The sequence below is a fragment of the Dermacentor andersoni genome, chromosome 11, assembly GCF_023375885.2.
Source record: "Dermacentor andersoni chromosome 11, qqDerAnde1_hic_scaffold, whole genome shotgun sequence".
NCBI lineage: Eukaryota > Metazoa > Arthropoda > Arachnida > Ixodida > Ixodidae > Dermacentor > Dermacentor andersoni.
This window is the reverse complement of record NC_092824.1, coordinates 79,621,121-79,647,670: the sequence shown is the minus strand read 5'-3', so window position 1 is coordinate 79,647,670 and position 26,550 is coordinate 79,621,121. Positions and strand designations below refer to the sequence as shown.

At 47.1% G+C, this 26,550-nt stretch overlaps 1 protein-coding gene and 1 long non-coding RNA gene across 2 annotated transcripts; both read left to right on the top strand.

Annotated features, from left to right (window-relative positions):
* The first annotated feature begins 14,440 nt into the window (after nt 1-14,440).
* LOC126518050 (uncharacterized) lies at nt 14,441-20,390 on the top strand. The gene is made up of 2 exons (XR_007596338.3): nt 14,441-14,937; nt 16,135-20,390. It is a non-coding gene; the product is annotated as an uncharacterized lncRNA (long non-coding RNA).
* A 3,744-nt stretch (nt 20,391-24,134) lies between these two features.
* On the top strand, nt 24,135-26,550 carry LOC126518045 (uncharacterized). Its single transcript, XM_050167902.3, has one exon. The coding sequence runs from the start codon at nt 24,620-24,622 to the stop codon at nt 26,081-26,083; it is 1,464 nt and encodes a 487-aa protein (XP_050023859.2). The 5' UTR covers nt 24,135-24,619; the 3' UTR covers nt 26,084-26,550.

The window sequence follows — 26,550 nt, the reverse complement described above, 5'->3', positions numbered from 1 at the left end:
CAACGCACAGTTTAGAAAAACAATATGGCCGGTCTGAATTTTCTTTCTTTTTCTTTATTGATTCACTTGTTCAAACATACATACGGTGTGTACATGGTAGTTGTGTGAGGAAGCGGGGGTGGCAGAAATACAACTAACTGCAAATTCCTGACAATGTACCTAAAACCGGCATGGTACTGCGGTTATTGTAGCAATACTTGAATCAATTTCGAGGCGTTCTGTATATAGTAGATTCCTTTGTGACATCTCATCTATCCACCTTTTCCTGGCCAAAACTTTGTTAAATCATGTGAGACATTGTGTTCACTTTTTCTACGAATTAGGTTTTACTAATATACGAGTATAGAGCGAATCAAAAACACTTTGTTAAACAGAAAATTTCCTGAGATAATCTTCCGGGAAGTCGAGGTCTAAATGTGCGTCTTTCCTTTCTAGTGGCGTTTGCCAAATTACGCCAAGATAGTGCAACAAAAGTAAAAAAGCACTCAGTAAAATAATGATATCCTAAAACGTGTCGCACACACATAGACTTCTGCTTAGACATTTGCTGCAGGTATAATTAATAAGTGCAAAGTGTTTTAGTAAAACCAGTTGGAAGATAAATGAGAGGGTTTCTTGCCCTCGGTGTTAATGTGTTACCACGTATAGCGGTATCACCGTACGCCAACATGGCTCAAGCACGAGGGGCAGGTACATGATAATAAAGACGATGATCGATTGGTACACAATGGTACAATAGTCAAGTAATAGACAACAATACGCAATAAATACAATACACTAAGGATTGAACAAAAACTACAATAATACACAATAATAACGCACTATCATGTAGCTAATGAAACCAAACATCAGCAGCAAAACAAACCTCAAATCTAACATAAAATGCGCTCATCGACAGTCTGAACGAAATTTGGCGACATTATTACTGCATCTGGAAGTATATTACAGTCCGCTATATGCTCTCTGAAAAAAAGAAACTGCCTTGGAATGCTTTAGTTTTGGCAAAAATTGGTTGCTAAATATGAGCTCCAGTGCTTCTTGTTTGTCTTGTTGCTAAAGAGCAAAGGTGTGAAAGATCGGTTATCTTCCTCTAACCAGCCACTATACCATGAAGAAAACTTATGCGACGTAATTTCCTTCTAGAATGTAAGGAAAAAAATATTTAGTTTTTATTGGTGAAATACAGAGGCAATAATCCTTTCTACTTGGTTTTTTTTTTTTTTTCTAAATGTTTCCCAGGGGCTTGGTGAGAAGCAGCACATGCGCGGGCAGCCCCTCTTCCCGCCTAGAACGCGGCAAGGCGCACCGATCCCCGCACGTCTCGCCGTGCGCCTACAGCGTCGAAGGCCAGCGCGACGTAAGGTGTGTGGTTTCGCTTTTCCCCCTCGCGTCGGCGGTCGTCGGGTTCACATTTTTGCGCTCTCCGTTTGCACGCGTACGACCGATGGTGGACCGACTTGGTTGGTGCTGCGATGATCGAGATCAGTCCCACGTTCGACGTCGTCGACGAGGCCGGGGCCAGCGACTCCTCGTCACCTCGAGCTGAGACAAGGGCGTAAAGCTTTGAGAAGCATACGTGAGTTGCGGCTCTTCGGTAAAAACCCCACGTCGCGATTTTTATTTCAACTGCGCGAGGCTGTGTACGTTCTTAAGCCCGGACCACACGTACGCTTGCGGACGCGCGCGAGCTCGCGTTCAGGCGCCCGCGCATGCGCAGAGGGTGCGGCATGGCTCGCACGCGTCGAAACGGCGCGCGATCCCGGGGAACAGCTCCTCTCTGTTGTCGCGCGCTTGGGTTGCCTCGCGTCGGCGCGCCTGGCTACGCAGCTACGGCGCGGAACATTCAACTCTCAGTGAAGCAGATTTATATCATGCAAGAAAGGGCTTCTTCTTTTCCTTTTTGCGTTGATCTAACAGCTATAAAAATATAACAATTACGTTTGTAGATATCGAAGCATGTTGAAATACTGTCGATAACAAAGTACGAAGCGGGCGTCTGTGAGTGAGCCCTGTGAGCGCGCGTTATTGCGCGTCTTTGTGGTTGCAAACCGCCATTCCTCGCGAGGCGCGGCAGCCGCTAGGCGCGCGTCCGCAAGCGTACGTGTGGTCTCGGCTTTATATACGATGCTAGCCTTCCGAGACCTCTTGCACGTTATATTTCAAAATGCCTTGAAGAGGAAGCTTTAGCTCGGGTGCTCCTATATATAGATACATGTAAAAGGAGAATTCGTTCTTCTTGCCAACCACTGCACCAAATTTGACGAGGCTTGTTGCACTTTAAAGAAAAACTTAAAATTTAGTGACCGGATGGTTCCGAAGTTTCGATTTGTGTCGTCAATGTTTTATTAGAAATTGGCAAGAATAAAAAATTTTCAGAAAACGAAACTATCAAGTTTACAACTCTCTAACTCAGTAAAGAAAAATGCTATCATAATTCTGTGAAGTGCACCTGATAGTACATTTAAAGCGTACAAAAATGATATGTTACAGATTAATCTAATCAGTAATATGGAAATGCAGCTTTTGCAGAACTTTGTACACAACGTAACGAATTGACGTAAGACATAAATTGACATGTCGAATTTGTCCGCCTTGATTGATCTAGTGGATGCGTTCACAGAACCACGATATCTCTTTTTGGTGCACAGCTATTAATTTATAAGCTTCGTGCGTCTACATATTTAGAACTTCTGAATATTTGAAAATTTTTTTCACAGAAATCAAGCCCTGAATCTAAATTTTGCTTCCAACAGTCACTAGAATTTAAATTTCTCCCTCAAATTCAATAAATTTCATTAAGATCAGTCCAGGGGTTATCTCAGAAAAGTGTTTTTGCGTTTTACGTGTATTTTAATAGGCAGCGTCGGAGCTGGACCCGAGCTGAAGCTTCCTCTTAAGCCTTTCCAAGATAACTAGAAAGTGATTAGGTAAAATGTTTCTTTTTTTTTTCATTTATATATACTGTTGATCCCGAGAGAAATTAATGCAGAAAGGGCAAAAGAAAGAAGAAGAAAAGAGCACGCAGACGAAATACAAATGCAGGATACAGAATAAATCTAACAGGTAGGCTAGATTTTAGTACGGTAATGTATTTATGTACTAGTTTCGTGGATGCTTATAAGAGCATGCAGGTAATGCATACAAACGAAACTAAAGAGATGTCTGGAGGATATAAATCGAACAAGCAAACTAGCTTTCTTAAGTGCGACGTAAATATTATGCAATTTATTCACGTTCATGAAACACACAGTAACTGCAATTACAAAACTAGCAAGATTGAATAACAGGCATTATTGTAGCTATATTATCCATAAAAACTGTTTGAAAAATGCGGGTCAACCATCACATTAGAAGCGCTGTAGAATGTGCAACCACAGGAACATCCAATCAGTAAACAGTCATACATGGTAGTCAAGCATTTGGTGTTTCCTTATCGGATATTTCGCTTGGTCTTTACTCCGGACATCGAGTCTGATACGTGCGATATAACTCTATGGAACTGGTTTGATCATGTGACACGCCATGACTTTTCGAGAAGCTTTGACGTTCGTTTTATCTAAACCACTGCGTCGTCACGGGTGACGAATATCACCCGCCAAGTGCGTTTTCAATAACGCGTGATAACACGATAATTGGGGATTCAGCGTGCAAAAGCCCAATCCACACTCCCGAAATATAAATTTTCGTCGGTTTGTTGAGGCAAGGAAAAGTGGCTTTTACCATAACAAACGTGACGAGACGGGAATACCTTGTCCACGTGCATTGAGATGTCACTTTCCCCTTCTATAGCAGTGCTATCTAAGCGAAAACCTAACCTAACCCAACCTAACCATATATAGCAGTAGCTAATAAAAACCCACACGAAAAGTGATTATATCCCTCAGCTGCGTCCTGGCCTGACGAGGTTGTTAAAACATTGCTTAGAGTAACGTGAACCACGAGGAAAACTAGATTAACATTTCGACGCTTGTAAGCAGCTCAAAATACATGTGGTGATCTTTTGCGTGTGCGACCCGTTTATATGCGGCCTCTTTATACGTGGTTTATGTATATGCGGCCCGTCCTTTAAACAGCGCCATATGCGCTGGAGAAGAAGGGCACTTAAAAGACGAGCCGTATACCACCGGGCCATACAGTCAAACTGAAGATGAAGTTCGCAAAAGTTCATGGCCGTTGGTTAAGTAGCGTAGACATAATTATTTTCTAATGATGTGCTAATTAATGACCACGTGAATTATGGGGTAATTCGCAGTGTGGTTCTTGGCGCAACGGTCAGAGCTTCGTAGATCCTTCCCAGTTTGAAAATTATCGATCAGCAACAAAGTAGGCTGAGAGACGCTAAGCCACAACTTATGGGTAAATAATTCATTCGGTCTCAAGGCTGCTCCTTGAATATTATTCAGTAGTAGCTCTACTGGGGTAGAGGTGGAGGGGGTGAGTGTCGCAAGCCATTTTTTAGCCTTCACGTGGTAAAATCGAAGATGGGAGAACTTGATATTTGCGGCCTGCCTTCCAGCCATGACAACAGCGCTATTATCGCTTGACAAGAAATGTACAAGCCTATACACTGCGCGACACCTTGCCGAGAGTAAGTCGGAAACGCATTGCGCACTCCCGATCGACATGTTCCTGTTTAATGCCGACAACACGAGTGCAGTTTCGAGAACGTTGAAACTGAGAGCTTGGCTGCCAAATCAACAGGTTTCTCCCGAAAAAGAAGACATTGAAAGCGATAGCAAGGTTCGACTTTGCGCTCGAGCGTATCGCGCGGCGTTCTACGTAAAGCCCTTAAACTTCGTAAAGTAGTGACACTCTCCTCCTCCGCCTTCACTCCTCCTCGTTTCTCCTCTCTCTCACGCTCCTTCCTCCGCCTACACTGCTCGAGCGTAGCAACGGTGCCAACATGCGCTCCTCGCCACCCCGTAGACTCTTCTCGAGCAAAAATGGCGCTGATGCACGGCGCCACGGCCCACGTGATGCTATTAGGCCAATAGCGACGTGGCGTCGGCCTCGGCCAGAGCGCGCGAGGAGGAGGCGGCATTCATCAAAGCGTGGCACTACCTTAGGAAGCTTAAGGGGCTTTAGTTCTACGCAATAGGTGGCACCCTCTGGATTTACAATGCGGTTCTCGAAGGCTATTCTTTTGCTGGGTTAATGCAGCGGAAGCGATTTCATGGGAGCCGGAAACACGTTGTGTAGACGTCGGCTTTGGGACACTACCTATACGCTGAGACGACATCCCGCCCCTCGGCACGCTAGAAAACTGCTGCTGGGCAGCAGTAGCAGATGCCTGACGTGTCACAACGCCGGTGCCACGAGGAACGCAGTCAGCTGCGTTACAGGCTTCTGATCATCATTGTGCGCAAGATGAGACCGATGGAAAAGCGCCTGGTTTAGCCAGCGCCATAGTGAGAGGTTTAGATAGACTGAGCGTGACGTTTACTACCCTTTCTACTCGAACTAGTGTATGTACACCGCGATTGTAGGATACACACAGCAGCCGGGCGGGAACAGTCTGTTGTCATCACTAAGCGAACCGGTACCTTCACTCCAGAACAGTTCAGTGCGATCTGTACTCTGCGTACATGGCCAGGAAGACCTGCGTCCGACGCTCCTCGGGAACATTACTTAACCCCGTATTCAGAAATGCATCCTAAATTTAGGCCCATGCTTGACGTTATTTAAAGAACGCCTGTCGTGAACGCGCCGAAAAAGTCGCAATGAGCGACTTGATAACGTTCGCATTAGGCGTCCTTCCAATAAAGTCAAGCATGGGCTCAAAGTTCAGATGCATTTCTGAAATATCGGACATTCAGAACATAGAGCCTTAACGTTTACTCAGCGGTGCATTTCACAACTTTCCGGTACATCAACCAAGTAAACTCACATAAGTGCGCGGGCTTTCAAAGTTTTCCTTCCCAATTATTTTCTATATGTTTTTAAACCTCGCTGGAAGACGTAAAATGTTACAATTGCAGACCGCCGAAAGGCATAAAAGCTTTTAAGGACATTTGACACTGTAACAGAAACATTCCCCACTATTGCTCAGTGCCCTTTTCTTTTCAAACTATCTTTTACGAACAAGTACCAATTCAATGGTAATAGCAAATCCACTTCCCGAATCTCTGTGTAAAATGTAATTAACTTTCGGCATCTGGGATTCTTTCACCTTGCCCATTGGCTTTCTTGCTATCTGCTTCCGTCCGTGTCTTTGTGTCCGTGTCCGTGCTTTTGTGTGCTTCCGTGTCGGTTATGGCTTGGAGTTGCCTTCACGAATGCCTACTCAGAACTAATTGGAATGGCTAATAGTCCTGCATGTGATGTTTGCGGATGCGAAGAGAACATGGAACACTTATTGTGCCATTGTCCTCAATTTCAAGCACAAAGACAATCTTTGTCCAACGCATTGAGGAAATTAGATGATCGTCCTCTGTGTGAACAGACGTTACTAGAGCACCGTCCCGACCGATCATCGGCTCAGAAGGCAGTGAAGGCACTTTTATGATTTCTCAGAACTTCTGGTTTGCGCGAGCGTCTTTAACTAAGTGCTGTCCGTGCACGTATCTACACCTTCTCTCTCCATTCTCTCGCTCCCCCTTCTCCCTTCCCCCAGCGTAGGGTATCCGACCAGACTATTGACTGGTTAAGACCCTTGCCTTCCTATATTGCTGCGTGCGTGCGTGCGTGCGTGCGTGCGTGCGTGCGTGCGTGCGTGCGTGCGCTTTGCGTGCGTGCGTGCGTGCGTGCGTGCGTGCGCTTTGCGTACGTCTGTGCTTTCCCCGTAGCGTTGAAACACATCTTCCTTGTCAGTTGTTACTGAACACGCTGAAATTCTGCTTGCAGAGCCAAGGAGGTCCAGTGTGACGCTGTGATGGACTCGTCAGACGGTACCGGCGAACTGGCTGTGGGCATTGTGGTCACCATCATCACCGTCGTGGTGGCCGTGGCCCTAGGCCTCATCGCCTGCTGCGTGTGCTGCATCCGCGGCTGCTTCAGGCCCGAGAGGGTAGGGCGTTGCTGCTTCAACCACTTGCTTTGCTGCTTTAGCCACTTACTTTGCTGCTTTAACCACTTACTTTGCTGCTTTAACCACTTGCTTTTGCTGCTTTAACCACGTGCCGCACTTGTGTGCAGCACTACGGCGCTGCGCCACGTCTACTACCGGGTAAGTGGCTAGGTTTTAGCACGAAGCAGACGACCACAAGGGGAATACACACATGGACGGGACGGCGCCTGTCCCGTCCGCGTGCGGATTCCAATTTTTTGTAGTCTTCGGTTTCGCGCAACAATCTGGTTATTTACCGGCGTGCACCAGCTAACGCTGGGACGTGTTCTTCCTAAAGGAAAAAAGCTCGCATGACATTTTGGACTTCTAGCGTTAAATGGAGGTCATTGACCTCGAAACGCCAGAAAACACACTGGTAAGCCTCGGAGCGCCCTAAATAGTTTACTGCAGTAGCTTTTCTACGAACCGGTTTTGGTTTCGCTTCTTAAGATGTGTATGTGTCGGGAGGTCATGGCATTTTTTTTTTTTTTTCCTGATCTCTCGAGGTCAATGAAAAGGCAAGAATTTCGTGTCAGCACTCCTTTAAGTTTTCCACTGGCGCATCTTCCAAACATCTACGATATTATAGTAAACTTCTCGAATTTCGGAGTATGTTTACGTTTGTCCTAGGGATATTAGGAATCTTACGAACCTTAAATTTGCATCCGGCTTTCTTCAAAACTGGTTTCAGCAGAATGCAGATGCAGACGCAGGCCGATTTCTTCAGAGCCTGATATTTCGGACCCTAGCCGTTACCTATACCCCTTAGAACCATTTTATATCTCCTCGCCATCTTTCATCCCCCCCTCCCGCTCCCATGTGAAGGGTAGCGAACCGGTTGAGCTAAACTGGTTAACCTCCCTGCCTTTCCTTCTCCACTCTTTAGTTCCTTCCTTATATCAGCAAATAAGATTACGGCTTCCGTTACGCGAATATTTTATTAATAATCTTCATAAACATTTGCATTTGGCTGTCCAGAATATGACAGACTGGGTCCGATAGATTCGTTACAGGCTAGAAACTTTGTAATCGGCGGTGCCATTTGCGTTTAAAATTGGTAGTTTAGACCCTGTTTAATCGATAATGGTAGTAAACTTACATTTATCAACTGCGCACATACCAAAGTAAGAAATTCTGTGACAACTATGTAGTAATTACAACGAAATTTTCTGTAAGGGCACAGGCCTACGGGCCCGGCTTAGTCTCCGTCCCCTACATCAGAGAATGTTGGCCAGACACCATGATGTAAGAGAGGAGAAAATTAAAATTGGGGACCACAAAACCGCGCTCCGGATGAACGAAAAAGAGAGGTAAAGACAAGGGCAAATAGCCAGCCTATAATTTCTAAGCCTATCCATTAAATATGGGAAGCGAGGATTGGGGGAATAAAGGACCTTCACCACGTGACATGTCACGGTTCAAGCTCTGTTTATTTGCATCTTTACAATGTGTGCGTGCTCGGGCGATACGTTCAAAACTATTTCACTTGAGGACGTACCAGCCCCTTATAAACAAGGCACACAACAATGATTGCACCAAGAATACAACAAAGACACAACAGAACTGATTAAAATTCTAAAAACAACTTCGCATCTTAAAACAGCGTAATGCAAGATGGACAACATCACGGTAGAACACAGAAGACCCAGCAGAAATACGTAGTGACGAAAAATGTAATTACATCAAGAAGTCTTCTTGAGTACCGCGTATGCTACGTTTTTCAACTCAAATACTGGCGAGATTCGTTTGTTTAGCAACAACGTAAGTACACGACGTTAAGTCCATGTTCTGTGCGACAAAACGGAACGCACAATAATACTTTGTTACGGAATAGATACAATATGGTGTTCGCTTTCGGACACGATATATTTAAACAAGTATGCTGCAATTATATACCGATTTTAACGCGAGAGCGTTAAGGAATCTGTGTCGCAGAAAATCTGGTGTCGGTGAAACGCGGCCTCTTGCATGGGCCGAGCCCGGAGGGGGTGCACAGCCGAGCCAAATAAATGAAATCATTTCCGGGTTTATTTTTTTTTGTTTCGCACTTTTAATATTTCATTCTGTGAAGACTTAACATAAAAGTCCGGCGCTGTCGGTGTCTTGTTTCATGACATTTGTTTGTGGCCTGTCATTCTCATAATTCCGATGAATAACTTTTGTCGAGAATGTAAGCCAACATATGAGCAACTTTAGGAATAGAATGTTGTGGCAATATAACCCGCATATACCGCATGTCATATATCAAGGTGTGGCATAGACATGTGCCTAATATGTACTGGAACATTTGCTCACGGGGACGCGGACGCCGGACGCCGACACCGTATTTTCTGCAACGCGGGGTCCTTAACTCTGTCACGTTAAAATCTGATTGCATACAGCCCGGCAAGTGTGCCCCACTACTTGCCACGGCACGTGGGGCTGTCCGCCATTTCAACGAGGAGGACACATATAGGAGTTAGTGCGACACATGGCAGCGGCAAGACGAGACGCCCACATACATTATCTGTGTCTGCCCGCGCTACCACGCAGAGGTGCAAGTGGTCTGCACTGTTGCTGGACCGACCAGAGAATCGTTGTTACGTCTCAACCCCACAAAGGCGTTAATTAGACGTTTGTCACGAGGCAAACCCCACCTATCCATCGGCGCCTACGAAGAAGTCAACGCAGTGTTGACACCCGCTGCTGAGGGGTCCACAAAAGGCACCCACTCCACCACAGCCTGACAGCCTGAACTAATGATGAAAAGGGCCAACTTCCCATGCTACCGAAGAACGACGCCGGCCGTGGATTCCCAGATTGCTATCCTGTCCCCTATTCTATGCTTCGGGTGAGCGGAGGCTTCGGAGAGGGGGAGGCGGCGGAACTTTGCGATAGCGTGGTATCGCAACCGATTCAACGATTGCGATTGGCTGCGATATACAGTCATCAGATTCCCTAGTCTATTCGCCTAGGGAAGATGACGGCATTAAAAGCGGAGACTTTTGGTGCAGGGAGGCCGATGTGTCCTGATGTAAACTCGGACGTTTAACCTGCTCCTGCATGGAGTGGGCTTCCGTAACTGGAGCCGTGTAGCTAACGTTAAATAAACCCTTTTTTTCTTCATTCCTAGAAATTAAATTATGAGGCATGCCGTAGTGGAGGACTCCACAAATTTCGACCACCTGGGGTTACGTGCACCTAAATCTAGGCACACGGGTTTTTTCGCATTCCGCCCCCATCGAAATGAGGCCACCGTGGCCGGGATTCGAACCCGCGACGTAGTGCTCAGCAGCCTAACACCGTAGCCACTGAGCAACCACGGCGGGTTTCCTTCATTCCTACTATTGGACGTATTCGTCGATGGCCTTGGTGTATTCCTTTTCCTGACGCCACCACGAGCCGCAACATCGACCATTATCAAAACTAATTGTTCTAGGCCCAGGGCTCCCAAAGAAACACCGTGCCGAAGGCTTTCTTCGCACTACTCAGGTTGCTCAGCTTCTAAGGGTACTTATTATATGCTTTAAGAGCGCCGTCTGCTAGCGCTCTCTAGCGTACGCAGTTACTTTGTTTGCGTTCGTCTCTTTTCTTCTTCTGCTTCTTTTATCTCTCTCGCTCCCCTTCCACTATCTTTCTCGTTTTATCCCCATGCCACTTCCTCCCGCACCGGGTAGTCACCCAGAACTATTTCTGATTAACCTCCCTGATTTTCTCGTGTCCTTCCTCTCTCTCTCCATCTCTTTCTCTCTCTCACGGCACTACGCAGGACATTCGCACCGTGGTCGTCCAGCAGGGCGTCGCCCCGGACCGCTTCATGCAGCAGCTCGGCCCGGTAAGCGGTCGTGCACCACTCGGTGCGGTGGCTCCGGCGTACTGCCAGATGTAGACAGCCACGGAGAGCCCGCCGACGCCGCCGCACAACTGATTCCGGTCGTGTGAAAGGCGAACCGAAGGCCTCGCAGACCTCGGAAATGTGGAGCGGATCTCGGACGCTCCCACTTGTCGGGAGTGATAAAAATTGAACCCTGGACGCGTGGCCATGGCGTCTCTTTCTATAGCACTTCGTTTTTTTTTCTTTCTTTCTTTCCTTTTCTTCTTTTCTTTTTGAGGGCGGTCGTGTAAGAATATATTTCATGTGTCAACCCTGTTTTCTGGAGCAGCATGGCATACGTATGGACAACTACTATGGTGCGGCCCAATGTAGAAATAAAATAATGAAGGCGTAAACTTTCAGCACTCATTGAAGGAATCTTCCTGCGGTTGAGCTTCTTCAAGCATCCAGTCAACAGACTCATGATGGTCGACACCCTTCTTATTAGTTAGTTAGTTAGTTAGTTAGTTAGTTAGTTAGTTAGTTAGTTAGTTAGTTAGTTAGTTAGTTAGTTAGTTAGTTAGTTAGTTAGTTAGTTAGTTAGTTAGTTAGTTAGTTAGTTAGTTAGTTAGTTAGTTAGTTAGTTAGTTAGTTCTGGTGGCTGCCTCTTGGTGGCCAATGCAGGAGTGATCCAAAACAAGCGCACTCACTACACAGCATTGCGATAGAAAAACACAATAATTACCCCCGCAAATGTTCCCGACCACAGAGCAACAAGAACGAGAAATTGCGGTGCATGATCGAAAAAAACAATCGTGTGAGACAACATAGTCATGCTTACATATAGAAGAGCAGACGAAGCCACAATAATAATAAAAGAAGCACTACGTGCAAGTGAACCTCAGTAAAACATAGCGCTGACGAAAAACGATGAGGAATAATCTTGATAATGCGGAGCACTAGGGAAAAAACGCCCACGCCACCATAAAAAGTGAGGACAACTGGGGCTTCGTCCAACCTCATTGATCACCACCTAGTCCGTGCAGCACCTAAATTAAGGGAGGGAAGAAGACGAATATTTATTTCGCCCGAGAATGCAAAACAGCTTCCTTAGGTTCACAAAACACACACGCAGTCGTAGGTTAGCAGGTACTAAATTAGAAGGCAGATAGAAGGAGAAGGAATAAGAGAAACATTTCTTTCTCTTACATTATACATAGTAAGCAATGGTCGCTGGGCAAATGACAACACATACCGCGAAACACTGTCTTACAGCCCCGCACACTCCAATACCGTTCCAGTGCACTCGCACTTCTGCCCATCTCAGATCCTTCGTACAAACAGCAAACGACCTGCCGCCCTACGTCGTGTTGCAATCCCATTCTGCAGCTTTCGGGAATATCATCGATTGTATTTGTGAATGGGTTCACTCGTTCTGAATGTATATACCAGTTGTGAATGTACACCTCAGGTAATGCCCTTTGTCTGGGAGCGTTTGAGGTAATCAAATTAATTAATTAGATGGTTTATTAATATATGTCATAATGCACACCTAACAGCTCCTACGTTAATACCGTAAAAACTAGGATATAGGTAGAATAAAAGAAAAACTCGGCATACATTCGACCCCCGTCATAGATACCGATAATTTTTTACCACTCTATACCGGACTTCTTTTGGTATTTTTTTTGTTTGTTTCATAAATTAAGGTTTGGCGGTAGGGAAGGAGGGCGGTCTAGCTATATTCCAGTCCGACTTCCGGTTTATTTCGGTTTTTACGATATATGAAATCAAAGATACCGTTTCTCTCGGTAGCCATTGCATATATCTTGATGATGTTTGTTGCATTTAAAGAAAAACGTTAAAATCTAGGGACTGTAGGAAGAAGATTCTCAAGCTATACCATCAATTTGTTAGAAAAATTCTTGAAAGTTGCAGTATTTCAGGAAACTAAACTATCCAGTTTGCAACTGTGCGTCTCGACAATTAAAAAGAAACGATATCACAATTCTATAAACTACACCTAATAATACATCTAACGCTGACGAAGATATATAATTTGACACCGCTCTGAAATATACCGATAACTTGTAAGACTTTCGCAATGTCCTACAAAACACTGCCACAATTTCTCCTATGCCACGAACTTACATATCAACCTTGTCTATTTATTTAATGTGTTCTGACAGTAAATTTTACAGTAGTGCAATATTTGTTCCCGGGGAAGTATCGTTTGTTAACTCTTTGCACTTATTCTTTAATTTCCAATTTTAATCAGTGTGGTTTTATTTGTTTAATTCGTCATTCCAAATCAAGATTTCTTTTCTATATATGCAACAACTTGTCTTCTTTTTCTTTATGGGGTTCTACGTGCCAAAAACACCATTTGATTATAAGGCACGCCGTAGTGAGGGTCTCCGGATCAATTTTTCACAACCAGGGGATCTTTAACGTGCCCCCTAATGCACGGGGCACGGGCGTATTCGCATTTCGCCCCCATCAAAATGCGAGGCCGTGATTCGATCCTGTGACCTCGCGCTTAGCTGAGCAACACCATAGCCGCTAAGCCACCGCGTCGGTTTGCAAGAATGTGCCTTTCTCTCTCAAATGCCGCATCCAAGCGGCAAGCGATTCAGCTTCCAAGCGGATTCAGCGATTGTCCAGCGCTGGGGAGCATTTCGGCGTTGTACATGTGTTTCAGACAGGAAAAAGAGAAGTTGAGCCAGAGCTAAAAAAATGCTTCGTCTTAAATCGTCAAAGGGTGCCACGTTGGCCTATTCGCTCCATCACAGTGCGCGTGGGAACAGCGCAAGAAACGAAGGCGGCCACGCGACACAAAAGCAATGCCACGCTTTCGTAAACCGGTGTCTGTTGTACGCATACACAATGTATGTCCCCTTCAGTCACGGGGTACGCTTTTATGGACGTTACTTATTTTTGTCATTACTGTCCAACGGTTGCGAGTAATAGACGACGACCATAAAGCTTTGGGTGAATTAAACGTTCTGGTTTCCTAAAGCACACATATTTCACTTCTGAGGGAAAGGTACCACTATACAGACGACCGCTTTAGTGAAGGCACTACTGTGTTTGACGGGACGTTTAAAGTGGGGCGTTTCGGCACTAATTGCGAAATATGTTTTCCCTTGTTGTAATGCTTGCAGCCAATAATTAACACGTGCACGTAATTCGAGCGGGTGATTCAATATCTTTAAGGAAGAAACATAACGTGACTGACTGACTGTACAATAAATGAATAAATGAAATTACTATGTAGTTACGATGGGTCTCTATGAAAAGCACAAAATTATTCTCATCCCACCTTGACTCGACTTCTATGGAGTCTCCGGCATCTTGGCACAAAATCATGTAAATTTTACACATCTATCGACAGTCGATCGCAATTCGTGACTGAAGGGGATATAACGCGCTCGTTGAAGCGGCGCGCGCGTGATCAGTGTTCCGTCAACACGCGTCGGTTTACACATCCCAAGCGACTCACCGTACGCTCACGTCCTCAGCCCACTGACGCTGATGTGTCACCGCCCGGGATTCGACACTGCTACGTCCCCCCCTCCCGTCCCTCCTCTCTTCGCCACCGCTGCCACGGGTGCGTGCACGCGCGCGGGACGCCCACAGCTGTTGTCTGCTTTGGCTGCCAAGGTCGGCATTGAAACCCGCCGCACGCTGCGTAGCCTACCGTGTTTTTTCCGACGTCGGCTGTCGCGCCGTTCAGTCGCTGCGTGTGTGATTGTGCGGAAACGGTGCGCGTACGCGTCCTGGCGCGAAGAGAAACCCGTCGCACGCAACGCGACCGGCCCACGGTGTGGCCGATGGTGTGGCGAACGAAAAGCACCGGCCTGAGGTAACGGTCCTTATATAGGCCTTCGCTCGACGAATTCGCGCGCGCGCTATAAGTGCGACGAGCGTACTCGTCTTGTGCGTGCCCGTCGTGGGTTCCGTGTCTATGGGGCTGTCGCGTGCACTGGTGGTGGTCTGCGTCGTCGCGCTGATCATCGTGTCCTGCCTGGTCGGCCTCTACGTGGCGAGCATCCTTCGACGCCGCGGAATCTGGCCGCGAAGGAACGGTAACGTGCCGGTAAGGTTCCCGCGAACGATTTGTCTAGTTATGGCCGCGCGCGCGCGCGCGCGCGCGTGTGTGTGTGTGTGTGTGTGTGTGTGTGTGTGTGTGTGTGTGTGTGTGCGTGTGTGTGCGTGTGGCAGTATATGCCCAGAAAGGGCACGAACCACACGAGCAATGCAGTTCTACACGTAAACGCAGCACTGCGTATACATTAAGTGTTCGAGTGGCTTGTATACGCCATTGCGCTGATCGCGTACCGTGTCTGCGCAAGTGCCTTTGTTTGCTACAGATCAGCGTGTGTTCTTTGCGCATGCGCGCGTGTCTATACTGATACTTTGCAAAAGATCGCATTTTATGGTACGGATCATACAATATAACGTTTGTCAGAGTAACTCGCCTGTAGTTTAAGAAAATAAAAATACGGACTTGCCTTCTTCTTTAGGAGAGCTAGCTGATGCCAAAGCGGCGCTAACGCGAACTTCTGTCGCCACCTCTCGGCAACTGCTTAAAGCAGCCGTTCCGAGGAAACCTTAGTTAACGTTAGTGACCTTTCATATGCATTTTTATTCTTCATGCATCATCTATATCTCCCGAGGCCGACTGTTTAGCGGTAATGACGTCATGTCCACACAGCCATGTAATCACGCGCGTGGCTTCCTGGCACGAAAAGTAAGCGCGATATATATATAATCTATCAGGGCCATTCTCCGATATATACACACCCGAAACTTTAAAAAGAAAGGCATGAAGTACTGGAAACGGTGTTTCACAATTGGTGAAGTTAATGCATTCATAATATGCCTTCATTGCGCCAATCAAGTGGAACGCCAATGTATTCCCTAACACGTTTCGGCTGTGAAACTGAAGCTCTAACTCTGCTAAGTGTACATGAATTTATCATTGTCCAACTTGAATTGACCGTAGCTGAATGCGTTCTTAACCTAACAATTGAGAAAGGAGCATGGTTAGTATAATTACCTAAATGGACATTGCGAGGTTTCGCTGGAGTATTATCCGTCTTTCAGTGTAATCTCTCTGAAGATAGAGAAATGTTATATCTGCTAGGGGCATTTTCTTGAATACTTCTGCACCTTTTCAAAAGGGTGACGCCTACAACATGGCAGCCCTGTTGTGCGTCCTTGATAATCCGAAGACTAGTTTCAGCAACGGTAATTTGAAAAATTAGTACATATTTCGTCTTTTTCTTTTCAGGGCGCGAACACTGGCTACCCCGGCGTCTCCGATCCAGGCTGGCCGCAAGCCGCGCAGTATGCAACGGGAACCCCTGTAGTCTACTCCTCTTCCGCGGCCGTGCCACTGGCTACCCCGTGGCAGTATCCGGCGCCAAACGCGTACGGAGCGCAGCAAGGTTACTCTGGACAACCGTGTACACCTCAACACCATGGCTACCCGACAACGCAGTACGCGCCCGGCACTGTGTCTAAGAACGTTGCGCCGTTGTACCCAGTTTAGTGCGTGCCTATGGGATGAAATGCCCACATACCATATCCCACCATATGGGCGGTAACCACATGACAGTGTCAATCACGCGCCTTCGCTCGTCATCACGCGTCATCACGCGTCGTCACGCGTCTAACCGCGTAACCATTTTGCAGGCGACACCTGCAAGATGGACATGATGGCAGTGGCTTCCGTGCATAGAGCGGGTAACACTTTGGCGCACAGCCTAGTGCGGTGCCTACAGCGGGTGGAACCCCTTCTTTGACGATGCCGCCGAGCAGACGACTACTAATAAACACGCGAATTTTTTTTCTTTGTGAATATTTGCTTCTGCAAGGCTAATAAAATCGCGAATGAATACCAGAGGCGCTATTTGGGAAGCCATGACAGACGAAGGCTATAGGCAAGCGTAAACGCGAGCCAGAAAACCTAAGCGTAAATACACTGCAAGTAAATCTTTCGTTCAATGTGACTGACAGCAAGAATATCGATATAAAATAACTGTTCTTAGAAGTGACCATCTTCCTGATATTTCAGGAATACCCGCATCAATAGGGGGTGTCGAAATCCGCGCATCAGCTGCGGCTACCCCTGAGCAACAAGAACCGATCTCAAAGCCTTGCGGCGAGCGAGAAAAGCGACTGCAGGACCCGAAAACGCTTCATGGTCGCAATGTTTAGAACATCATCTATGCTGTTTTTAATTTCATTAACTTCCAGAATATAGAAATTATCTTCTCATAATTCTGATGGCTGTCGCTGTAAAATTCCTTTCACGAAAGAAACGTCGCTTCTGGCGCTTGACGATGTCTCCCTCCGATTATTATGATAATGAAGACGACGATGAGGATCTGTTGGCATCTCTCTCGAAATGGGACGGTGAAAAAATAGTCACTTAGCCTGCTTGAACTAATCAGGTACGCTTAATCATGCTTATTAGTCTAGGATTTTACTTATCTCTACTTCGTCTTCTCTCTCTTCATTAAATCGTATTCATGTAACGAACCCGCCTCCATCGAGCTCTTCCCTGCTTTCTTTCCATCAACATACCCTAAGTGTATCTTGTTTATCTCAACTAATTCACCAGTTGTTGCTTCCATCTCGCTTTCGATCCCAGTGATTCTGGAAAGTGGACGTTCCCAACGGTTCCAACTGGACAGATATCTTGGCATTCCTTTAAAATGTGCTGAATCTTCTCAGGGGCTTTGCTACAGAAGGCACGTGCCTCATCCTGTTGCGAATACTTGATCCGGTATGTTTTTGTCCTTAGGCAACCTGCTCGAGCCTCAAACATAGCAAGCCCTTTGTGTTATCGTACAGATTTTCCATTCTAATTTCATTCTTCTCATTCTTGTAAATCTCAGTGCTATTTATTGTTCCCTTGTTCTCATTCGTTGCATCCAAATCTCTATCCCTGTTCCTCTCACTTTCTTTTTGATGACTCTTGGTTGTCTATTTACACCTTCCATTACCCTGTACTTGGTTACCAACTTTATTGGCTTCTTTCCCCATTCTGTGTCCCCGCTTTTCAGGTACAGATACTTGTGCACTTTATCCACCAATTTCTTTTGATTCATGTTCCTGACTCTTTCTTCGAAAACTAATTTTGCTCTGCGCTTCTCTGACTTCGAGAAGCCCAAACCATGTCGCTCAGCTCTGCCTCATTTGTAGTTTTACCGTGGGATTCCAACGCCATGAGGCGTACCAATCATTGGTTAAGTTCCAACGCTAACAACAGATCCGACTTTAGGCACAGAATGGCACTTGTAAACATTAGCGCTGGCGCCATTGCTTCTTTTCAGATTCCACGCACCACCTCATATTTATTGTGACCCGAAAGCGCTCTATGTTTTATTACTGCTGCATTCCGCTTCCCTTATATTTTCATATTACCTTGGTGGGTGCTTGAGTAAGTCTTTGCTTCGTTTATGTATACGCCGAGGTATTTATATTGCTTTACTATGGGTATACGACTTGCTGTTGAATTGACACCACATGATTACTCGTCTCTTCATTGAAGATGATAATTCCCGATTTCTCTGTGCTAAACTAGGGTGGCTAGATTTGTCGCTGCGTTGCCACACATATTCACAAGTGTCTGTAAATATCTTGCATTGTCCACTAGTAGCACTGTGTCGTCCGCTCACATGAGTCCGGTACCTTCTGTAGCACTATTTGTCCATTCGGCATGTAGGATAAATCAAACCCTAATTCACTGTTTTCAAGTCGTCTTTCTAGGCCCCTAACATAAAGTGTGAATAACAATGGAGACAGACGACATCCGCGCCTCAGACATTGATGGATTTCTACCACTTCATTACATGTTCGGCCTGCTTTTACTTTTCGGCCGTGACCGATGGATGGATGGACGGATGTTATGAGCGTCCCCTTTGGAACGGGGCGATGGGTTGCGCCACCAAGCTCTTGCCCCTCTGGAAGAACGCTCACGCCACCTGTCGGCATTTGGGAAAGGAACAACGATTATACATTACGCTGTCTCCGCAAATTGACGCCACTGTGGCGAAATCCGTCGTGCTCATGGGTCTTGTGTGCTCATGAGGGCTTGTCCAGACACAGAACACCTATATAAACTTAGAGAAGGGAAACGGTACCTTCCACAGTGCAACGGAAATAAGAGTAGCGGTGGCGTTGTGAACTAAAGTATACGGCCGAGAGATGGCGATGATAAAATCAAAACTAACATCATCATCATTGCGTTGTGATCAATATGGCTAATATGGCTGCCGCGGTAGTGGCTGGTGGGGCTCGTGGCGGGGCTCGTGGCGGGGCTCGCTCACTGGTTTTGGGCGTTTCGTTACCGCTTTCGGGGCGGTAATCGTGTGTACGGTACTCTAGCATGACTACGGAATATATGACTTGGTGGTGGCTATCGAATGTTGGACGCATAAACAGGCTGAGATATTATATCTAATTAAAACGAGCCTTCGTGATGCTGCTCGCAGGAGACGACAACCCCGCTCGCAAATATTACCGCCGTATACAATCCGAATCGATAAACTGCACGGACTGCAATCCATACCAGTGGGCTGCTGCTTAATACACGTCAGTGAGGTCTCAAAGCCTTTATTCAAGTAATAAAGCACTGACGTTATTACCATAAGTCCAATAAAACAATGGTCTGCTTATTTTGTAAAACGACGCCATGTTAACTATGTTTGTTGGTTATTATATGTACATTTACAGACCAAATATTTAGCCGCGTTGAGCGCCTCTAGCAGAACAATTACAAATTAATGTAACGAGCAAATTAGAGCAGCTCCACTTACGCGCTTCATACTGGAACGCGCCGCGGTTGAGTTTTTGCCCTCAGTGGCGTTCGCTGCCATCTTGCGGGGAAAAACAAAGCCAAGCGACAAAAAGCGGGCCTTCGAGACTTCATGCGTGGTGCCATCTATTCTCGGAGGTCCTGCAACATGTTATACCAAAGATACTAAAAATAATAGACGGTAGCTTGCGGCTGCTATCATTGTGGTGCCTAGAAAAAACAAATTAGCACATGTGACCATTCTGCGATTTCCTTTCCCGATCTACTTTTCCTCTCACTCTCAACTGCCACATCACCCTTGCTCTCATACTACCGTCTGTCTCTGAACGTTATGCCTATGCTTTTCCCGCCGTAGTGTCGTAGTGGCTAAGACGTTGCGCGGCTAAGACTGAGTGCGCAGGATCAAAGGCCAGCGGCGGCAGCCAAGTTTCAATGGAATCAAAACGGATAAACGACCATGCGCATTGGTTGCACGTTCAGGAACATGAGGTGGTCGAAACTATTCGGGAGTCTCCTCACTGCGTTGCACCTCATAATCATGCCGTGGTTCCGGCGATTAAAACTCCAGAATACATATTGATTTCTGTGATTTCTGTTCTGTCTGTGATTTCCAGTTTCGTCGCTTTTTGTTTTGTCCCATAAGTAAATACTGAAAACGTGGCGGAAAGCTGCTGCACCCTGTGCTACACCCTATGAGAAATAAACCACGTCATTTATCTTTACACTTGTATTCACTAACGGGTTTCAAAAAGAAACTTCCTCATGACTCCACTGCGCAGTGTGCACCATGATGACCATGGCGATGATCATTATCGCTAGGTGCATCTCCATTAAATCGGGTTGGCGACAACTTGTTACCTGGGTTGCGTGAGTTACCCATACGTTACTGTATAACCACTGAACTTTAGTATTTTGTCATTGATTTAACATGTAACACTACCTACGCCACTTGTCATTCCTGTCCGAAGCTTTCTGCTGCGCCTTTATCCACTAGTATTCGAATCGTGTCTAGCTAGTCTCCCGCCGCCGCTTTCCAGTTACCTCCCCGGTCAGCTTTGAACTCCGGCATTTCTGCGAAGTGGACGTCTCCTGTACGCCTTCGGGCTGGTGTCGGCATTCCACGACACTGGGACGAGGCGCGACCAGACTGTTTTTGTGCAGTAAACACATGCTTTAGCCTGTTGCAAATACTTGTTCCTGTATGTTGATTCAAGGCAGCTGGCTCAGGCATAAATAGTGAACGCCCTACCTTACGATGTTGTCAAATTCTTTTCCAGATTTCTTCTTCGCCCTCTTTGTAAAGTTTCATTGAAAAGCTTGTTTGTTTGTTTGTTTGTTTGTTTGTTTGTTTTGTTTGTTTGTTTGTTTGTTTGTTTGTTTGTTTGTTTGTTTGTTTGTTTGTTTGTTTGTTTGTTTGTTTGTTTGTTTGTTTGTTTGTTTGTTTGTTTGTTTGTTTGTTTGTTTGTTTGTTTGTTTGTTTGTTTGTCTTGCAGTAGACACAGTGCTTCAACAGTGGTAGTTCCCGGCGATCGCTGCGATGGGGATTTGATCCACAAACATGTCTTCATAACCGTGCTTTCGAGCAGGCACTGAGAGTGCACCGTTACGAGATGGAAGCTTAGAAAGTGCCGAGTGGAGTGAAGTGGCCAGGGTGACATATACACTGCAAACCGATTTACAGCCTGAAGGGTTCTCAAGGATGCAAGTTAATCTACAGCCCACGCCCTTACACACCCAAAATGGAGTAATTGTGCGATTTGTAGACAGCAAGCACCCTTAAGGGTACTAGTCGGTTTACAGTGATAGATCACTCAGCGGAGGGGTCCGCCAGTTTCCAGTAAAACCTCTTCATTCTACAAGGTTAGGGTGCCTTATGTTTGAAGATGCGAGGCACAGCGCCAGGTTGAAGAAAGAACGCATGAGTGTGCATTTGTGCTCACCGCGTGGTCATTTTGTCGAATTCACCACCAACTCGAGTTACAAACTAACTATCGCGAGTAAAAGCGACCAACCTGTTAAAGTGCGTGCCGAATTTCCTTCTTTCATTAATAACGGCCCCGCCCTGCCCGAGGGCGTTACAGCTGGGGATTTAGTATTTAGTAAAGGTTACAACAGGAATGCAAGCCAGCCTTCGTTTTCATGGCACACTAGGGCTCCAGACAGAATTGTATCATCGTGTCTCCTAGCTCCTTGGCGTTTCGGCTAGACTGGCCTCGAGAACCCCGAACCCGCCGTGGTTGCTCAGTGGCTATGGTGTTAAGCTGCTGAGCACAAGGTCGCGGGATCGAATCCCGGCCACGGCGGCCGCATTTCGATAGGGGCCAAATGCGAAAACACCCGCGTGCTTAGATTTAGGTGCACGTTAAAGAACCCCAGGTGGTCGAAATTTCCGGAGACCTCCCCTACGGCGTGCCTCATAAAAAGAAAGTGGTTTTGGCACGTAAAACCCCATAATTTTTTTTTCGAGAACCCCGCAGTTCGCATGTCCGTCCAATATTGCACGCTGCTGGTCGTTCGCTCTGTTCGACGCACCTCAGCCCCACAGTAACGTCTGGCGAGTTCGGCAAGGGCCACCGCTGCTCGGCAAGAGGCTGTATTCTCGACACGCATGGCGGCTGCACTGACGTCATTATCCGCCATGTTTTAGCTTTAAGGAGTGGCTCTCGAAAGGACGTTTTCCTTTCTTTTCTTTTTCTTCGTTTAAATTTGCGCCAGGAAACGAAAGCGTTACAAAAGGCGTTTCTGCGCTTTCATCAAGGTGACAAAACGTGACGTCTAGCTGAACACTTTTTAAAAGAAAGCTTCTTTTTTTTTCGTATGGTCTTTGGTCGTCACCTAGGGCTGTATTACGAAGTTAGCGCTTTAAAAAGAAAGCAAGCGGTAGCGCGCGAAAGCTCCTGCAATGCATCTGCAGTTTGGCGAGTATGGCTCGTCGCGTTCTGAGGCAGCCGCCACGTCATCTTGTTCGTTGGCTGTAGGAATGCGACGTGTTTAGGTAATTTAGGCAATTTTGTAAACGTCATTTGTAGACGTTGAGTGACGTTGTGCTGAGCCACCATTGCAGATACTCGCCGCCCCAATCTGTGGCGCGACGAGCAGCGGGAAATATTGTCACGTGGTGGTGACGTTGAATAAGACAGTAGCAATACTGTGAACGACAAGACTAACTTTTATTGGGCGAACCTGTGCCCACAAAACAGGCTACACTTATAGCACTACGATAGCGGCGAACACGCTCGGCGATCGTCGAAAATCTGACCAGCGGGTCAAGCGCGTCGGCTTTTATACAGCAGTCATCGAATGTTCCAGACTAATCGTTGGGACCCGCATGTCTTCCACAAAGTTCTACACTATTCGCGTCGCGCATACATGCAATCAGATTACACAAGTTGCGGTGAAAGACAGTGGACGGAACCATCGGTAGCATTCCAGAAACTTCTTTTACATGCAGGCGCGTCCTGCGCTTTGCGATAACATTTGTTAGGCGGTGAGAAGTGGTCGCCCGATAAAGATAAGTACACGTGTCAATATTCTGCTGAACGGTCACATCCAAGGGCGGCCGAGAGGCATGGGTATCGCCTCATCTTCGCCATTCTTTGGGGCCATGAAATTTTTTTGTTCGCGATTCGTGCTCATATCGTTCGCACCGCTCTCGGGTGTTATTTGCATTAGTGTTTCAATCCAAGCCATCGTTTCTTCAACGGAAGTGTTCGTCTGAAATAACATTAATTTACCATTGAGAGCTTCTTGCAAATTTTCGCACTTTTGAGTGCTGCGTTCTTCTTCAACTTCATCATCAGCCTGGCTACGCCCACTTCAGGGCAAAGGCCTCTCCCATACTTCTCCAATCACCCCGGTCATGTGCTAATTGTGGCCACGTTGTCCCTGCAAACTTCTTAATCTCATCGTCCACCTAACTTTCTGCCGCCCCCTGCTACGCTTCCCTTCTCTTGCAATGCAGTCCGTAGCCCTTAATGACCATCGGTTTTTTTCCCTCCTCATTACATTCTCCCAGCCCATGCCCATTTCTTTTTCTTGATTTCAACTAAGATGTCATTAACTCGCGCTTGTTCCCTCACCCAATCTACTCCCTTCTTATCTCTTAACTTTACACCCATCATTCTTCTTTCCATAGCTCGTTGCGTCGTCCTCAATTTACGTAGAACATTTTTCTAAGTCTCCAGGTTTCTGTCCCGTAGGTGAGTACTGGTGAGACACAGCTGTTATACACTTTTCTCTTGAGGGATAATGGCAACCTGCTGTTCATGATCTGAGAATGCCTGCCAAATGCACCCCAGCCCATTCTTATTCTTATCGCAATTTAAATTAACAACCTTTAACATCAGTAGAAGCTACGACAAAGCGTTTTTTCTTAAATTATGCAAAAAAAAAAATGCGCGTAAGGCGGTGGCTTCTAGTTTAATCAGGTGTCATCCCGTGGTGAGACTATAAGTAACGAAGTGAACGAGAAATGGCGGTGCCGCCACTTGCGTCGTGCGAACGTCCGCGTGTGACGCGCGCATTGCTATCAGTATTTTACCGTTATTTTACGCTTATGCTTACGCTGATACTTACGCCAGCTTTTAAGCCGAAATTTGAACGCTTCTCACACAGCAAAGAAGGGCTGAGTCAATTGCCATTCGCAAGATAATGATAATGCGGCCCAAAACGTGCGCTTCTTCACCACTGGTTGGTCGCTTATGTTGTCTCGAGGCAAAAAGCACTAGCGTGTTGCGTGGTGGGACCATTATATGATAAATCATTTCTCATCTTGAAGTCACGCCGTCTGGCTGATGTAGCAGACGATTATTCGTCAGCTTATTCTTATTATAGATTATTATAGATTAGACGACAGCTTATTCAGGCGTCTCCTGCCGCGCTTACTTCGTCGAGGCAATGAAGTAGCCACGAAATTGCCAGCTTTCTTCAGCTGGCCACAAGTCTAGGCGACATGGCAAGCGCATCGCGCGATTACGCCGAGTCCAGCTTCGAAGTAACGCTCTACGTGTACGACCTGTCCAAAGGACCCGTCAAACAACCCTCTCCCGTTCTCCCCGGAAAGCATCAGGCCGGCATGTGGCAGACGAGTATTGTCGTCCACGGCACGGAATGCTCCTACGGCCCGTCGGGCATCGGCAGCTGCCCACTGCAGGAAAAGACCGTCCTCGGCAAACCGAGCCAGGTCATCAGCCTTGGTCGCACGGAGATACCTCGTGACACCTACTTGGAGTACATTCGCAAACTGGGAGAGTCCAGCTACAAGGCAAGCTCGTACGACCTGTTCCGCCTCAACTGCAACCACTTCTCGCAAGACGTCGCCTTGTGCTTGACCGGCCGTTCCATTCCGGCAGAGTTCCTGGAACCCTCCGACGAGCTGAAGCCACTTGGTAGCACTCCGGGGACTTCCTTTGAGTGCACCTCGAGCAGGGCTAGTGAGGGGCCGAGATCTCCACACGGAGCACATGAAAGAACGGAGACTTCGCCCTCCCTAAAACGCCGGTGCCGTCCGCAGCCCGGCTTGGCTCGCGGTGGAGCGCCACGAGAGACTAGTCCTGATGCAGGAAGGGGTGAAGAGAACGAGGATGAAAGCGGCGTAGAACAACCCGTCTTCTACCCTCAGGTCGACGGCATCGCCGCTTTCAAGGAACTCGAAGGACACCTGAACACAACCGCAACCACCGAAAACGAGCGGTCACAGCTGCGCAAGCTCTGCGAGTTCGTCGCCACTGGCAACGACGCCTGGGAGCTCGGCCCAGAGCTGCTCGACCTGCTAGAAAAACTGTTGACGTCGCGCGACGCGACGTGCGCGGCGCGATTGTCACTACTGCGCATGCTCCAGGCGGCGGCTCTAATTGAGGACGTCATCCTCCTCTTGCACCAGGACCGCAGGAAGCACGTCGTCATGAACTACGTCAACCGAATCGTGAACCTTTCCCCCCAGGAGCAGGACGAAGTGCTCAAGTTGCTCTGTAACCTGTGCAGCCACGACGCCAGCTGCGAGTGGCTGCTGTACATAACCGAGTGGCGAGACAACAGCGGCCGGGTGGGCAGCAATGCTAAAGCCACTGTCCGCGCCGTGGTCCACGGGCTCCTTAGCGACCGGCTGATCGCGCGGGAGTTCGGCGCCGCGCTCGTCTTCAATCTCACCACGAGGGAGCTGTTCGACGACGCTGCCGAGAGGCTGTCCGCGGCCATCGCGCAGTTTTTGCAGGGGGATCTCAGTGAAGAACAGGCTTACCGCTCTGTGACGGCTCTACATCGCCTTCTGCGGGTCAACTACGATTACGTGTCCGCAAAGATCCGGACAATCATGCCGTACCTACGGAAGCTGTCTGGTTCTTCCGAGCGCGTCAAGAAGCAGGTCGGTCGTATCAGCAGTAGGATTTCGGCCTCCACATCAAGACCGCATAAGTGATGGGACGTTTCCATACACAGCGTTCATTCCGTAGTAAACAAAGAACTGAGTTGGCACTGTGTTCGATACGTCATCTAACACAGTGCAAGCTTTTTAGTCGCGGTGCTGTCTGTTTTATGTTGCTCTCACACACGAACTTCGGCCGTCCTTTTATTTCTGTAACGTGAGGTGCCAATCAACATAAACCGATAAAAAAGGGATACTTTTGTTTTCTTTGCCGAGTTAGATTCTGCAGTTCGGAAAGTATGCTTCATGTAACGTCTATTGACTGCGCATGTGCACAGTGACGTCAAGATGCCGCGCTCCCGAATGTCCTGGAAAACGTGCAACAAGGTATGCAGTGTTCTATCGTATCGTAAGTGCCCAATTCCGGCCATTTACCATGTATCCATGCTGCACGCTAAAAGCTCTCATACATATGCAATCAATCCTTGTCGGCTGCGTAGTTCGATTAAAGATTGTGCGCT

Coding starts and splice junctions, on each gene's coding strand:
- LOC126518045 (XM_050167902.3), top strand. CDS start 24,620: ATGGCAAGCGCATCGCGCGATTACGCCGAGTCCAGCTTCGAAGTAACG.